The sequence below is a fragment of the Trachymyrmex cornetzi genome, unplaced genomic scaffold (assembly GCF_001594075.2).
Source record: "Trachymyrmex cornetzi isolate Tcor2-1 unplaced genomic scaffold, Tcor1.1 scaffold59, whole genome shotgun sequence".
In the NCBI taxonomy this organism is placed as follows: Eukaryota; Metazoa; Arthropoda; class Insecta; order Hymenoptera; family Formicidae; genus Trachymyrmex; species Trachymyrmex cornetzi.
Window position 1 is genome coordinate 804,965 of NW_017299903.1, and position 14,229 is coordinate 819,193.

The 14,229-nt window shown below is 29.9% G+C and overlaps 1 protein-coding gene and 1 long non-coding RNA gene across 13 annotated transcripts in view; one reads left to right on the forward strand and one right to left on the reverse strand.

Annotated features, from left to right (window-relative positions):
* The window catches only part of shi (dynamin-1 shibire), a 100,730-nt gene that overhangs the window by 22,339 nt on the left and 64,162 nt on the right, over positions 1–14,229 (reverse strand). For 2 of the 12 annotated variants that reach the window (XM_018515711.1, XM_018515717.1), the window contains 6 exons: positions 10,168–10,179; positions 8,426–8,632; positions 6,232–6,407; positions 6,118–6,123; positions 5,484–5,672; positions 3,473–3,568 (listed from right to left, as the gene is read on the reverse strand). In XM_018515711.1, the coding sequence (XP_018371213.1) occupies positions 3,473–3,568; positions 5,484–5,672; positions 6,118–6,123; positions 6,232–6,407; positions 8,426–8,632; positions 10,168–10,179 (686 nt within the window). Of the gene's footprint in view, positions 1–3,472; positions 3,569–4,808; positions 5,146–5,483; positions 5,673–6,117; positions 6,124–6,231; positions 6,408–8,425; positions 8,633–10,167; positions 10,180–13,073; positions 13,086–14,229 lie in introns of those variants that run through there. The other 10 variants (XM_018515714.1, XM_018515718.1, XM_018515716.1 and 7 more) reach the window with 8 other exon arrangements.
* LOC108766431 (uncharacterized) overlaps positions 9,169–14,229 on the forward strand; it is a 12,293-nt gene continuing 7,232 nt past the window's right edge. The window contains exon 1 of the long non-coding RNA XR_001940371.1: positions 9,169–9,179. This is a non-coding gene — a long non-coding RNA (uncharacterized LOC108766431). The remainder of the gene's footprint in view (positions 9,180–14,229) is intronic.

The window sequence follows — 14,229 nt, forward strand, 5'->3', positions numbered from 1 at the left end:
TTTTGAAAAATCGTTTCACGTGTTTCAGCGTTTTTTTTTAATGTTGGAAGTTGTCGAAATATTTGACCGTCCCGGTACATAATTGACACCCTGTATAAATAGAAAATCCTCTGACATTAATACGGAACCGCTAAACGGCAGAATATTTTTTTTGGGGTGAGATATTGATGTAGTGATGTGTCAGTAACACATAAATTATCTGTGTAAGTGTTATTTACAATATGACTAATTATCTTTAGGATCCCCTTAAATATGTATAAACTTAATGGTTTATATAACTTTTATAATATTACGATGCGAATTACTACAAGTACAATAATGCAATTTCACGGAAATATATAAAACGAGAGTTTTTTTCGCTCTGATCTATTCCATAAAACACAGAATACTTACACATATTTATTCTACCCTAATACATCGTATAGATTTCAATAACTCTGATTTAATTTTTCGGCCCACTTTTTTCGTCTTTTAAAAATAAATATAAATAGTGCACTCAGAAGAGGTAGAATATTCATACGCAATTAAATCGACATCTAAATATTTAATTTAACGTTTCAATTAAATGTTTAATTAGCAATATTCGGTGCGGTAAGTGCACACAGTGCATAATATGCCCGATTAAAAAGCTACACAACACCTTATAAAGAAGCCTCTAATAACCTCATTGTTATGCATTAATAATTCGCTAGTGCAAAAATGATCATTTCATAAGAAAAAATTGTTACGAGTCTATCGATCGAGTGTGAAATACGTTGCTAAACAAATCTATGGATATATTTTTGTAATGTATATAATAAAGCACGGTGATTTTAATAATTTAATTTAACTGCATTACTCTTGTTATATCGACGCTTATTCAATTCTAACATTGCTTCAAAAGGATAAATGTGCGTGCGTATACGCGCACGCGCGCGTGTGTGACATATTACCATATACACGCACATCTGTATACAAGTTATACTGTACAATAACATTACAATAGTGCACTTTGTGGCTGCGGAATCTTTTTCGTGTTGATGTTTCTGATGCATTCTACGCCAAATGCAACATATGACATCAATTTTAGTATTCCGGAACTTTGTTATTATATTTAAACTACGACTGTAATATCTTCGCTTTTTGAGACCTTAATGATACGCAAAACCATGTATAATTAATCCGACATACTTCAAAAAGAGCGACAAATTTTAATAAATTCGAGAACAAATTAACAGCAAAGTAATTAATTGAAACACGAAGTAAAAAATGCGCATGGTTAAAGAATTATACTACCATTAGATAAAATAAAATTGAAGTAAATGGTTACGTATGTGTGTACTAAGAAATATTATTAGGCCTTATGAATATTGACAATTTCAATGAAGAAATGTCCTACATGTTAATACTTGTGACTGTATGCGAAGTTTATAGATTTTTTCTTGTTCATTAATGACAGTCACATAATGTCACTATGACAGTCGGAGAATACGCAATGACACGGAAGATACGAGTCTTCAGCTGCCGGTGTTTTTCTAAATTCATTATTTAAGAAGACATTCAACGTTCTAATGTAACGAAAAATATTCTTTTTTTAATTGCACTTCGATTACCTCCTTTCGAGTTTCTCCTGGGTCACTGCGTAAACGTATTCGAAATGAAAGCATAAGTCACCCAGTATATAGTAGCACACAAGCTTTACAGAAAGTATTACGAATTTTATATATACAATACATACATAATAAAATAAGCTTGTGCCATACTATTTAATACACTATTTTTCCCAAATGTCATAAATATTTCATGCAAGAACGTGTACTATACAATCTTGAAGCACGTCGTTGCTTTGCAAATAGGCAAGAGTACCTAATTACAAGTCATCGTATATACATATATTAAACCGCAAGCATAATCAGGAAGCTCTCTTCGAGAAAGTAACTATAAATAATACAACGTCGCTCCTGGATGCGCTTGCCGAATATGATGTACACTCATTATACAATGTACATGGTATTGATCACCATTATACTCAGTAGGCACATCGTGCCTATATATTGTTAGTTTAGACTATTCAGAGAGAGAAAGAGAGAGATGGGGAGAGAAGAGGATAGATAGAAGGAATAGGAGAGAAGGGATGGGATAGAAAGAGAAAGAGAAGAGAAAGGGGATTTTATGACTCCGGATTTTTATATAAAATCCTTGAAGCATTCTACGCTATATCACATCCTATGTCTGAGCACATTTTTTTCTTGTTTATATCTCGTAAATATTATGAAGTATCTTTCATTTTCTTATATAATATACATATATGGCATATATATTTTTTAAATAATTATAAGAGAAAAAAGTAACAAACGTTGTAGGAAATAGAGAGAAACAGAGAAATTTTATGATGATTCTGTGTAGTATGCTTTTGTCGTTAAAGAATTTTGTTCAGAACAAGTTGGATATACATTCGTGAGTTTTAGTTACATACTTTCCCAACAGCATGACATTTTCTCATCTATCTTATCACTGCTAATGGTGTGGTTGATATTTTCTTCAATACTACAATTCAAGTATATGTCGGATGCAGTCGACATGATAATGTCACAATATTTATATCAAACTCGCTCTTCAACGATACTTTATATAATCAATGCGCAAAATTAAGCTGTTAATCATATTATCAAATTCTGGTAGACTTTCCAGGATGGATTCACTGGATACAAACATTATTTTAGAAAAAAATCCATAATATTTCGCTAACAAGATTATTTATTAGTTTTCACACTTTCACACAACGTGAAAATAATTATGAAATCGGATTAACTGTGCTAATTCTATGCTAAAATCTACTTTGTTCTTTTTTTACACATATATGCATATATATATTTATTTATTTCAATTCATAACATTTTTTCTGACTGTCATACTTTGATTCCAGTTCTGAAGTTTAAAATTTTATTGTTTAATTTTGAACTAATGATTTTGGAAAATATCATAATCAAATCTTTTAAGACATTAAAGATAATATGAAGTACTGAACAAGATAGATATAATATTTACGTATATAAATATATATGTATATGTATATATATATATATATATATATATATATTTATATTAATATTTATATTCATTGTACTTATACATATAATACAGATATATTTTTATGAGATTGTTTTCAACATAAAAATATAACGCAATACAAATATGTTACGTACACACATATATATGTATGTGTATATACAGATTTAATTCCAAAAGGATAACCATTAATTAAATTCATAGAACACCATGCAAAAGAGGAAGACACAGAGAAAATGAGATAGGAATAAATTAATTATTTTGCGGAATTATGTTATTATATAAAGATCTATTCAAAAGGAATATTAGTTCATTCTCAACCCTGAACAGTCTACCAATCTACTTTCTGCGCAACTTAAATGGATACCCATATACATTATGTTATTAAGGGTATAAATCCGAAAAACTAGGAACATTTATTTACTTGATCTTGAACGCATCCATCAGCTCGTTCACAGCAGCCTGTGTCGCAGCCTGTGTCGCAGCTTGCGTTATCCTCTGCTGTAGACCACCCCCTCGACTAAACACATCACGGATACCCAACTTTGACTACTGATCTCACTCTTGCAATTGGTTTTAGGGACATACATCATACGTTTAATGTTGCTAAATGTTAACTTATGATGCGTGTCTTGTTTATGAAAGCGTGCATAATGCCTTTTTAAATGTGTAGCCAAGATGAAGTAACATTAACGGTATATAGCTTTATAACTAGAACCTGGATTAGCCACCAATCGATGTACCGATTCGAGTTGATCATAACGCGTTTCTCATGATTCTCCCCATTTCCATTTGCCTGGCGCGCGATGTGGGAAATAACAGCACGACGGTGCCACAGCGGTGGGGGAATGAAGTGAGGAAAGCTAGCTACGGTTGATACAATTTCAGAACTTTAATCCGGGCTCTATTTATAACAGCAGTTACAAAAATGTTTTATAATAACGATACTATGTTTGTTCAATATTCAAAGGCAACTTTTAAGCTGTTAGACTAAATTCTTCCACCCACCCCCCACACACACACATTTATAAATACATAATTATAATATATGCTATTTTGTTACTTTTGATAAATCGTAATGCAGGCACCGACATATTTGTCCACAATTAGTAATTGACAAGTTTCGGATTATTAGTCTTCATATAAAATATTTTGGATAATAAAAGGCATATAAAGTAGAAGTGCTTATGCGTTTAAAAAGTTTTGAAATTATATTAAAAGACGTATGTATATATCTTAGATTTTATACAAATGTATCGATGATAAATACGACTGATGGATAATTAATAGATTTCGAAGTCATTTTTTAAATTTAGTCGCATTTTGCCAAAATGTCATGCTGTTAGTAAGTAAATAAATTATCTATCTGCTATAAGAACGTAAAGTCCTTTATTTGACAATAATTTCAACGGTATATACATATATGATATACATCTTCATAAAGATAATTTACAATTGAACATGTATGATTCGACTATGTATATATATTTTCATTTTCTAAGAACAAGAAGATATTGTATTTTTGAAAATATTTATTATAGTATTATAGATTTTACTACTAGTGGCGTTAAACCTACAACTACAATTAGGGCTGTATTAATCTTCGTGCCAAAAACAATACTATACATATATAAAAAAATATATATACGATATGTATATAAATATATTAAGATAAAAATTATTATAAACATTCACGCAATATAAATTTAAATAAATAGAAATAATATCATAGAGGAAAAATATAATTACTCTTATCCTTTCTCAAATCTTAATCACTTAAAAATACGTCGTTGTTGTGTTATACGTAGGTGAAATATACTAGAGGAATGGTTCGACATTGGGAAGCTCAATCAGATTCCGGAAACACAAAAAAGTGCAGGACTTATATAATTAGAATAATTTTCGTGTTATTTTCACACTCCTACTTAATTAACATTGATCATGTAATTTCTCATAATATATGTAGACAATGACGATAACATTAGGAAAGAGAGAAATATTGTGTTTTGTGTAAAATATACACTATCTATAATGCAACGGATACGGTATTGATTAGTAGCGAATAGGCGAGTTAGTGCGAAGACTTATTGTCGGCGCCTGCAATAGAAAGGGAAGTTAGCATCTAAAAGCCCCAGCACAAAAGCTACTGTTTAATATACTCGAGCAAGATTCTCAAAGAAAGCCGCAAATTTTACATTTACGATTGTATACCACTTTTACATCGTTATTGTTGTATCATTATATTTCGAACACACAATCAACAAGGAGCGTTATTGTGCGGCATAAAATTTGTACGTAGATTAGCTTAGAAAGAATTGCGATCAATAGAACGTTAAAATCGCGATATACGATTTGAAAGGTTTTTTTTCTGATTTAATTAGAATTTTCGTAGAATTTTTTAAGTTCTATGTACTAAAAAATTATATTGTACTCACGATGGTATCATAGGTGGAGGTAGGCCAGGATTAGCTCGCGTTGGTGGTGGTCCGCCTGGACCAGGTCTATTAGGAATGGCTGGTGCTGGCCGGCCGCTTCCAGGTACTGGTGGTGGTGCTCGAGAGCTAGAAATAGGTGGTGGCTGTGTCACTCCACGTCTTGGACCACCAGGAGATGGTGGCGATAATCTAAAATGTATAATACATTTACAATCAGTTTTAATCAACTTCTGTATCATTTGAGTGCTTCAAACATGTTCATCCAAAACAAAAAGAAAGATTCAAATAATATATACAAACAAGTTAACGCATAAAATCTTCGAATGTATAACATAGTCTATATAATTTTTTAATATTATTATTCAAAGATATAAACAATAAAATAGTTGAAATTGAAGATATGAAATATTGATTGATTAAATTGATGTTGATAAATGATTAAATTCTAATGGTATTCTAATCTAGCTTAATATTTTTATAAGAATATCAGTACTCAGAAAAATCTACTAATAAGAAAAGCATGCGCAATAAGAACGTGATGTTTTGTACAACAAAATGATCGCATTTTTCTTCTCGATAATACAATTAATTAGAAAAAAATAAAGATAAATACGTCATATGTAAAAAATCTTACCCAAGACTGTTTCAACGGTGTTCAAATGTATGGCAAAGCAGACGGTACAAAATGTAAGGATGATAAATTAGTAAAATGCGCGATAGACCATTTTAGGAATAACATAAGGGTTACCTTGGGTTGTCGCCGGATATCAGCCAATCGTTCTTCACGGGTGGTGGTACTGGAGTTGAAACTGTGGCCATAGAGACATCTCCAATGATGCGAAGAGCTTCTTTGCATGCATGATACATGCGTAACATTTCCTCTCGTTTCTGCGCTTCTTCAGGAGATTCTTCCATCATTGAAGCCTATAATTGTATATATGCTTTATAAATGTTTTTCAGATAAAAATATAAAAATATAAAAACGTATAGAAAAAAATCAGATACATAAATGCTAGAACCAGGGTTGAGAAGCAACTAGTTTGTAAGTTAAAGTTACTTTCAATCTTTAACTTAACTTTGTTCTATTTTTTCCAGTTGTAACTGTAACTTAGTTACATTTCTTTTAGTAACAATTAACTAATTTGAGTTACTTTTACAGCTACTTTGCACATTTTAAACTAATTTGTCAATTTAATGTAATAACTGATTAGAATCTGAATAGTTGCGTTACTGCCGCTGGTTGCGTAGAAGACAAACGCAACGTTCAGAAGACAAACAGTAATTTAATTTTGCTTATTGTTAATATTCACTGTAAATCCTTTATTTCTCATAAGCTAATTATCTATAAGAATATTACATTAATAATTTGACAATTTAATCTTGCTTATTATCAATATCTAATGTACAAACCTTATCCCTGAAGGGCCGTTTACAATAAAAGTAATATGATATAGTAGGTTATAAACCGTGAGAAAGTGACATTACAATCGAATGTGAAAAGAATAATCGATTATGATTGATCAATTTTTTACAGCTTACTACTTATTACTCTCATTGTAGACGGTCCATAAAAACAAATTATCTGTATAAATATCGTAAGATAGATGTAAGCAATAAACAAAGCGACAATCACAGTAGAAAATATAAAATTACCGTCTTACATTTTTTACTATGATTTGACCGATTCGCTTACTGCTTACATCTTACTGCCTTACGTTTTTCTACCCATTTCTAGCTTAACAATTTCTATTTCTTAAATAAAATTATATAACATGTAAAAACGTAAATCAATTTTTCTCTCTAGTTCTAGCAATATCAAAATATTATCTACATTGTTCTGTAATCATAACAAAAAATAACTAAAAAATAATAGAAAAGTTATTTTTTAAGTAACTGCAACTTGTTATTTTTTAGAGTTGATATCTTGTAACGGTAATTAATTATTTTTACAAAATAACTTTGCCAATCTTGGCAAGAACAATATTCAAAATTTTAATATAGTCAAAAGTAAAATTAAATTTATTGTATTTAAAAATGATAAACATATTTTTCTTGATCCAAATGCTCGAAAAAAAGAAGGATGAAAGGAAAAGCAAAGTGCACTTACAGGATTATTAAATATTGTCAGATTATTTATTTCATCATTGGTTGATTAGGAAATATTAATTGTGGGAAAAATTAATTTATAAAATCTTTAATAATAAAATCATAAAAATGTACAAAAAACAATGGGCATTAGGAGTCAGCGCTGGAAATCAATTGCGCAAAAAAACTATAGAGATAACGAAAATTTTGTACGTTTCGGCACCGTTTTAAGCTATTTTCAGCACAATAATAATAAATAATAAATAATTAAACCACAATATCGTGGAAACGCATTTCCATTATGATAACTGATAACTCCGTCTTTGCAGATCACAATTTGAAGCGCAACGTATTATGTTACAATATATAGAAATAAATTATAGACATATTACTTTAAGATACTATCCATGTGGAAGTCAAATATGTAATGTTACATAAAGTCAATTAAAGAAATTTTTTATCAACAAGTACAGTAATGTAAAATTATAGTAAATATATTTTATGAATTGTACTTCAAGTACCGCGCTGTGTATGCTCTCATTGCCTGCTAATTAATATTTATTATTATTTAATTTATTATTTATTATTTATTGTGCTGAATACCAAACGGAGTCGAAACGTACAAAATTTTTGTTATTTATAGTTTTTTTGCGCAATTAATTTCCAACACTGACTTCTAATACCCATTGTTTTTTGTACATTTTATGATTTTATTATTAAGGAGTCTTTATTAATCGATTCATTGAAATTATTGTATATAACTTTAATATTATATAAAATCTTAAAAAAAAAAAATGGATTTTGCAATGACTGTCGTATAAAAACGCAATACATATCATATTAACATAATGTTTTACCTGATCGCCACTTGCGTAAAGATGTGCCAACAGTTCCCCATTGATGAAATCCTTACCGTTATTAATAATAAGATGCATAATTGTCTTTGGAACCAGGTCGCGAGTAGTTTTCGTGACAATCTTCATATAAGAATCTACTAAGTTTCTAATAGTTTCCACTTGACGCTCTAGTTGGGGATCCATTGATGATTGACCCTCTGAACCGCCCTAAAGGAACAAAAATAATATCAATACATTTCCAACATTCAATATCCCATAAAAGAGGTATCATTTTTGGGATGACTGACAAAATACTTTTATTATCCCATCCACACTACCATAAAAAAAAATATAGAAGCTATTAAAATTTTATTGGTATAAAATATAGTTACCTTCTTCCTTTCATTTTTTCTAATATCCATAATATACCAGACTAAAATATTTATCCATAAACCTGATTTATACGAACATTTTACCTCGAATTTAATAAGTATTAAAAATAAATTTTTTACAATACCTTATGTTAAGACCATCTCTGAAAGTTTTGTACCGATAGCACGAAAAGCTGTTAAAAAAATAGTATATTCCATTCCAAACACCTCAAAAAGATTTATAAAAAGAGGAAAAGATGAATTATATCCAAAGATGCACGACGTGGCTTATAAGATAACTTGTCATGATTGCATCTTATATTGGCTAAACTAAAAGACAGTTGGATACTAGAGTAAAAGAACATATTTCAGACATCAATAAAAAAAATAAATCTCCTTCTGTCGTTTCTAGTCATAGATTACAGTACAATCATGAATTTAATTGGAATGAAAAGTTAAAATATTGATAATGAAACATCGTATACAAAAAGATCAGTTTCAGAGATGATCTACATAAAAAAACAATATGGCTTAAATAAACAAAGCGATACCAAATTACTCTCAGATTCATATCTACCGATCTTTGACTTGTTATCCTCTTCCTGATTCTAGTCCTCCAGCCATTTCTTTTTTCCCCCGTTCCATCAAAATTAATCCCTCCCCCCCCTTTGTGGTTTTTCCTTGTCGATTCATATCAGTCATTTTCATTTGAAATGTATCTGTCAAACTGTCTACTTGAGATTTATTTCTTTGTCAATGTATGCTTGTTTCCTCCTCAAGTATGCATTTACTTATTGCTAATATTGTAAAATTATTGGTTTAAAAACTTTTTTACATTATTGCAATATTGGTTTTTGTAATAGACATTAATTAATGTTAAGTCAATTGAGGAGAACAAAATGGATATATAGCTCGTTCACATTAGCCACGAAAATCTGAGATTTACCATGACTGATTTGATGTATGCACACTGAAGATGACTCGATGTGAGTCGAAACGTTTGTAACTTTGAAAAATATATTTTATTGTTAAATTTATAGTACGACAATCCTTCTTGGCTCGTAGTCCTTTTGAATTATTTCGTTTTTTAAATTTCTGAGCCTATAATATATTGATTTCTTAAAAATAATACCGTTTAAATTTTGTATATTGTATTTATATTTTCAAACGATTTAATTACTAAGGCATATATTCAAAAGGCAAATATCAGATAACATTGGCAGCATTATTAATGTAACAAGTATTGAGCAAATATAGGAATATAATCGAAATATAGAATAACATTCTATAATGTTAGATTTTTCTGCAATAAAGTGTGCTTGATTGTAGAGGTGTCCGGTGCTTATATGTAAGTGTCGTGTGCTTTGTAATTGAAAACACGATTGTACCAACCTCATATCCTTCCTTTTTAGTGGATTCAAATATGAGACAAAAAAGAGAACGGTTTCTATTATGCACTCAATACAAAAGATTATATTATTTTAGTTTTATTTTAGAAACGTATATAAAAACCAATGTATTCCATATAAACATCTCAAACACAGTCTGTAGTATTCATAAGACAATAGAAAATTTAATATTAATTTTACACTTTATCCAGCGCATGTAATATTGTAGCAATCGTGCAATAATATTACAAATTTGCTGTAATATTGCATGGTAATAAGTTAATAATATTGTATAAATATCGACGCAATATTAAGTGTCCGCCGTAAAATCATCGTAGAAATATTTCTGCGATATTTGTGTAATATTATTGTTAATATTAGGCAATATTTCAACATATTATGCTAATTTTGCAATATTGCGATAGTATTTCTATGTACTGTAGTAATACTGCAGTAATATTACATAGTATAAATATTGTTATAATAATAAATGTCCGCAAAAAATTCATCGCAGGAATATTTCTGTGATATTTCTGCAGTATTGCTGCAACATTATGATATATTACAATAATTAATTCAGTTTTATTAATTGTTAAGTATTATTGTTTAATATTACACTCTAAAGTGCGTATGATAAAGTTATGATAAAAAAACATTCGAAGACTCTTCTTACGAGTAGCCTCTTGTGGCCGCGTACTTATTTCTTCAGCATAAAATATTGCAACAGTATTGCAGCAATATTTCAATAATGTACAATATTACAAAAATTGCAGCGATATTGCTGCATTATTAAAATTATAATATTTTATTGAAAATATAATTGCTACAATATTGCAAAATATTGTAATTTTAACCTTTATCCTACAAGTATGGGTCACTAATGACCAAGCGATTTCCTGTTCGTGCAAGTTTCTTGCAACTCGATAAATCCGCTTGTTATCTCCCAGTAAAAAAAGTTTGTGGTGGGAGAGACCTGTGCGCGGCGGGGCGACTTCGGCCGTCAATCTACCTGTGACTGGCGTGCAGTTCAAGTTGACCTGAGATGCTAGTGACTCACGTAAGTATACAAAGGATGCTTTTTGTGAAAAATAAAAATTGTATCAAAATCATTATGAGTATTCTATTTTCACTCTAAATTATTGTCTGAATGTTTGTTTTCATTAAAAAAATTATTTTCTAAAAGAATTATTTATTTTTTGAAGACAAAATGGAGTTGGAGAGGCGAGTCACGCTTTTCTTTACATATTTATCTAAATATGTGTTTACATTTTTCTTTCTTCATTAAAAAATACATTTTACAACAAAATAAAAAAATGTATATTTTAACTTAATTTTTTCTATTTGTCCCTTGTTAAAAATTATTCATATTCATGAGCTCAAATAATTCAACTTTTTGTAGAATTTGAAGTTCTAGTATTTTTTGTTTTCAAAACTTCATATCTAAACTACAAAACCATGGAGTCATTTTTTTATATTCATTTATTATGAAAAGTTATAATTTTTTAAATCAAATGCCACTTTTTCCCAACTTATGAGTCTTACGGTAATTATAAATTATATTATACTATTTTATTATTTTCCAAAATGAAATTCTAGTATTTATTGTAGAAAGTGGAATATATGTTGGTGAATTTTTAGAGATTTTTTGAATCATTCTGCATAGATGAAAAAACGAACGGATTCTAGTGACCCACGTTTGTATGATGGATGGCACCAAATTGTAGCTTGTACGGTAAGGGTTAATTTTGTAGAAAATATTGCAATAGTAAATTGCAATATTTTCTACAAAATATTTTTCAATACTGTTGTAATATATTCAATAAAATATAAAAAATTTAATATTACAGCAATACTGCTGCAATTTTTGTAATATTGCGCATTATTAAAATGTCACAATATTGCTGCAATATTTCGTACTGTAGGGATAGTCATATTTAAACCAATATATCTCAAAGACCATTGTTTAAAATAAAAATTCATAAACGTTTTACTTCATTTTTTAAACCTTCGTTACTATTATATTGTATTTTGAACGGCAAATGTTGGAACATTGACTTGTACATATATTTCCATGATGTATTATTTGGCCCCGCGCATAATAACAAAAATTAAGAACAGAAGAAAAATATTAAACATTGGACAAATAAAAAAATTGTAAATGAATATTACATATAACTGTAATAGATACAAATAAGATATAAGATACAAACAGCTTTATTTGTATCCATTGTGAGTTATGTTCAAACTATATGCCTAATATTTGTTTACATTTATATATAATACTTAATATTTATTCAACAATAAATCACAACATAGTACTATTCATATCTTAGAAAGAGGACACTGCGATAAAATGTATCGTAATATTTCAACGCTGTTGCAGTAATATTGCAATGCAATAAACTGCAATGTAATAATTGGACGATATTGCTGTAATATTACAATGCAGTATACTACATTGCAACCATTGAATAATATTGCGGTAATATTACAATGCGATATATCACATTGCAATATTTGCATAATACTGTTGCGATATGTCGTACTGCAATATTTAAATGATATTGCGGTAATACTTCAGTCCGATCTATCATATTGCAATATTTAGCAATATTACAGAAGGATATATCACATTATAATATCTCAACAAAATTATTGCAATATTACATTGTGATATATCGCAATTATAATATCTTAGTAGCATTTACGTATTATTGCATTGCAAATTATAATCTCAATATTACATGCTGTGTGGGTAATTCTATCCTAATCGCGATTATAAAAGCCAAATAAAGCCTATTTTTTAAAAGTAATTCTTTTTGTTAGTTGCACTTAACAAATGTAATTCAAACCATTATACACAACAGTTAAAGATTCAAAAACAAAAATCTCTATTTTTCATTAACTTACCTTCTGCTTATCCTAAAATAAATTGAAATAAATTCTAATAAATATAAATTAACTTGTCATAAAACAGATTTAGGAAAAAAATTTTTTTATTTAGATAAAATATTTTTGGTATTTATTTAGAATACGGTCCTCACCTCCGATTTTGATAAAATTAGGCTAATTTGACGCGTTTTTACACGAAACGAAAGAATCTGTAAGAAAAACCGTGGGGCCGTGGGGTCGGCCTCGAACCGAGATATTAAGCATTAAGCTGATTCTACAATGTAGTCGATAGTTCTAGAGATCCTATAATCAGAGTTTGGCGAAAGCGGACACAACTTCTGATTGGTTCTTCACTTTGGTCCACTCGGTATTCTTCGGATAGCTTGTACATTGGCTTTGTACATTGTCAGAAAACGAGTGTGAAAAAAAGAAAGAGATAGATAGTTACAAGTAAATAAGTAAAACCTGTATCAAAGAGGTTAGAAATCATTCCGAGATTTCGGGCAAAAAGAAAATTAACAAATTATAATTGCACAATTCGGCCAATTGATCAACTCGATTAGTTTCTCCAGGTATTGTCGTCACGTTTTGCCTATCACGTATTCTAACACTTTTTGCACAAGTATTCATACGAGAAAGCAATGGCCTAGTTTACACCCTACGTTTAGGCCGCCACCTATACTCTAAATCTAACCTAAACACGACAGTAAATACTTATAACCTCGCTTAGAGGTTATCGCTCAAACGCATTCATCTGTCCTTATCTGACATATTGTAACCTCTTTTTCAAGATCCCTGACCTCTCTTAAGCTGGAAACACAATAGACACAGGCAATAGGCACAGGCAACAGGGAATAACGAGGAAATTTTGTTTTTGAGTCCAATCAGAGCTCTGGGATATAACATCGAACTTATACCCCAAAGCTCTGATTGGACGGCTCGTTATTTCCTGTTGCCTGTGTCTATTGTGTTTCCAGCTTTAGGCTACACGACCTACCTAGCTTTAACGCTTGTAAACGCAGGCAGACGGCCTAAAGGCGTAAAGTGTACTAAGAAACTAATAGATGATTCTATTTCATGTTTTGTAATGTGCAATAAGCTGTGTACGTAGAAATAGATTTTATATTAGTGGATTTTATATTATAGGTCTATATTGGGGGGGGGGGGGGGGGGG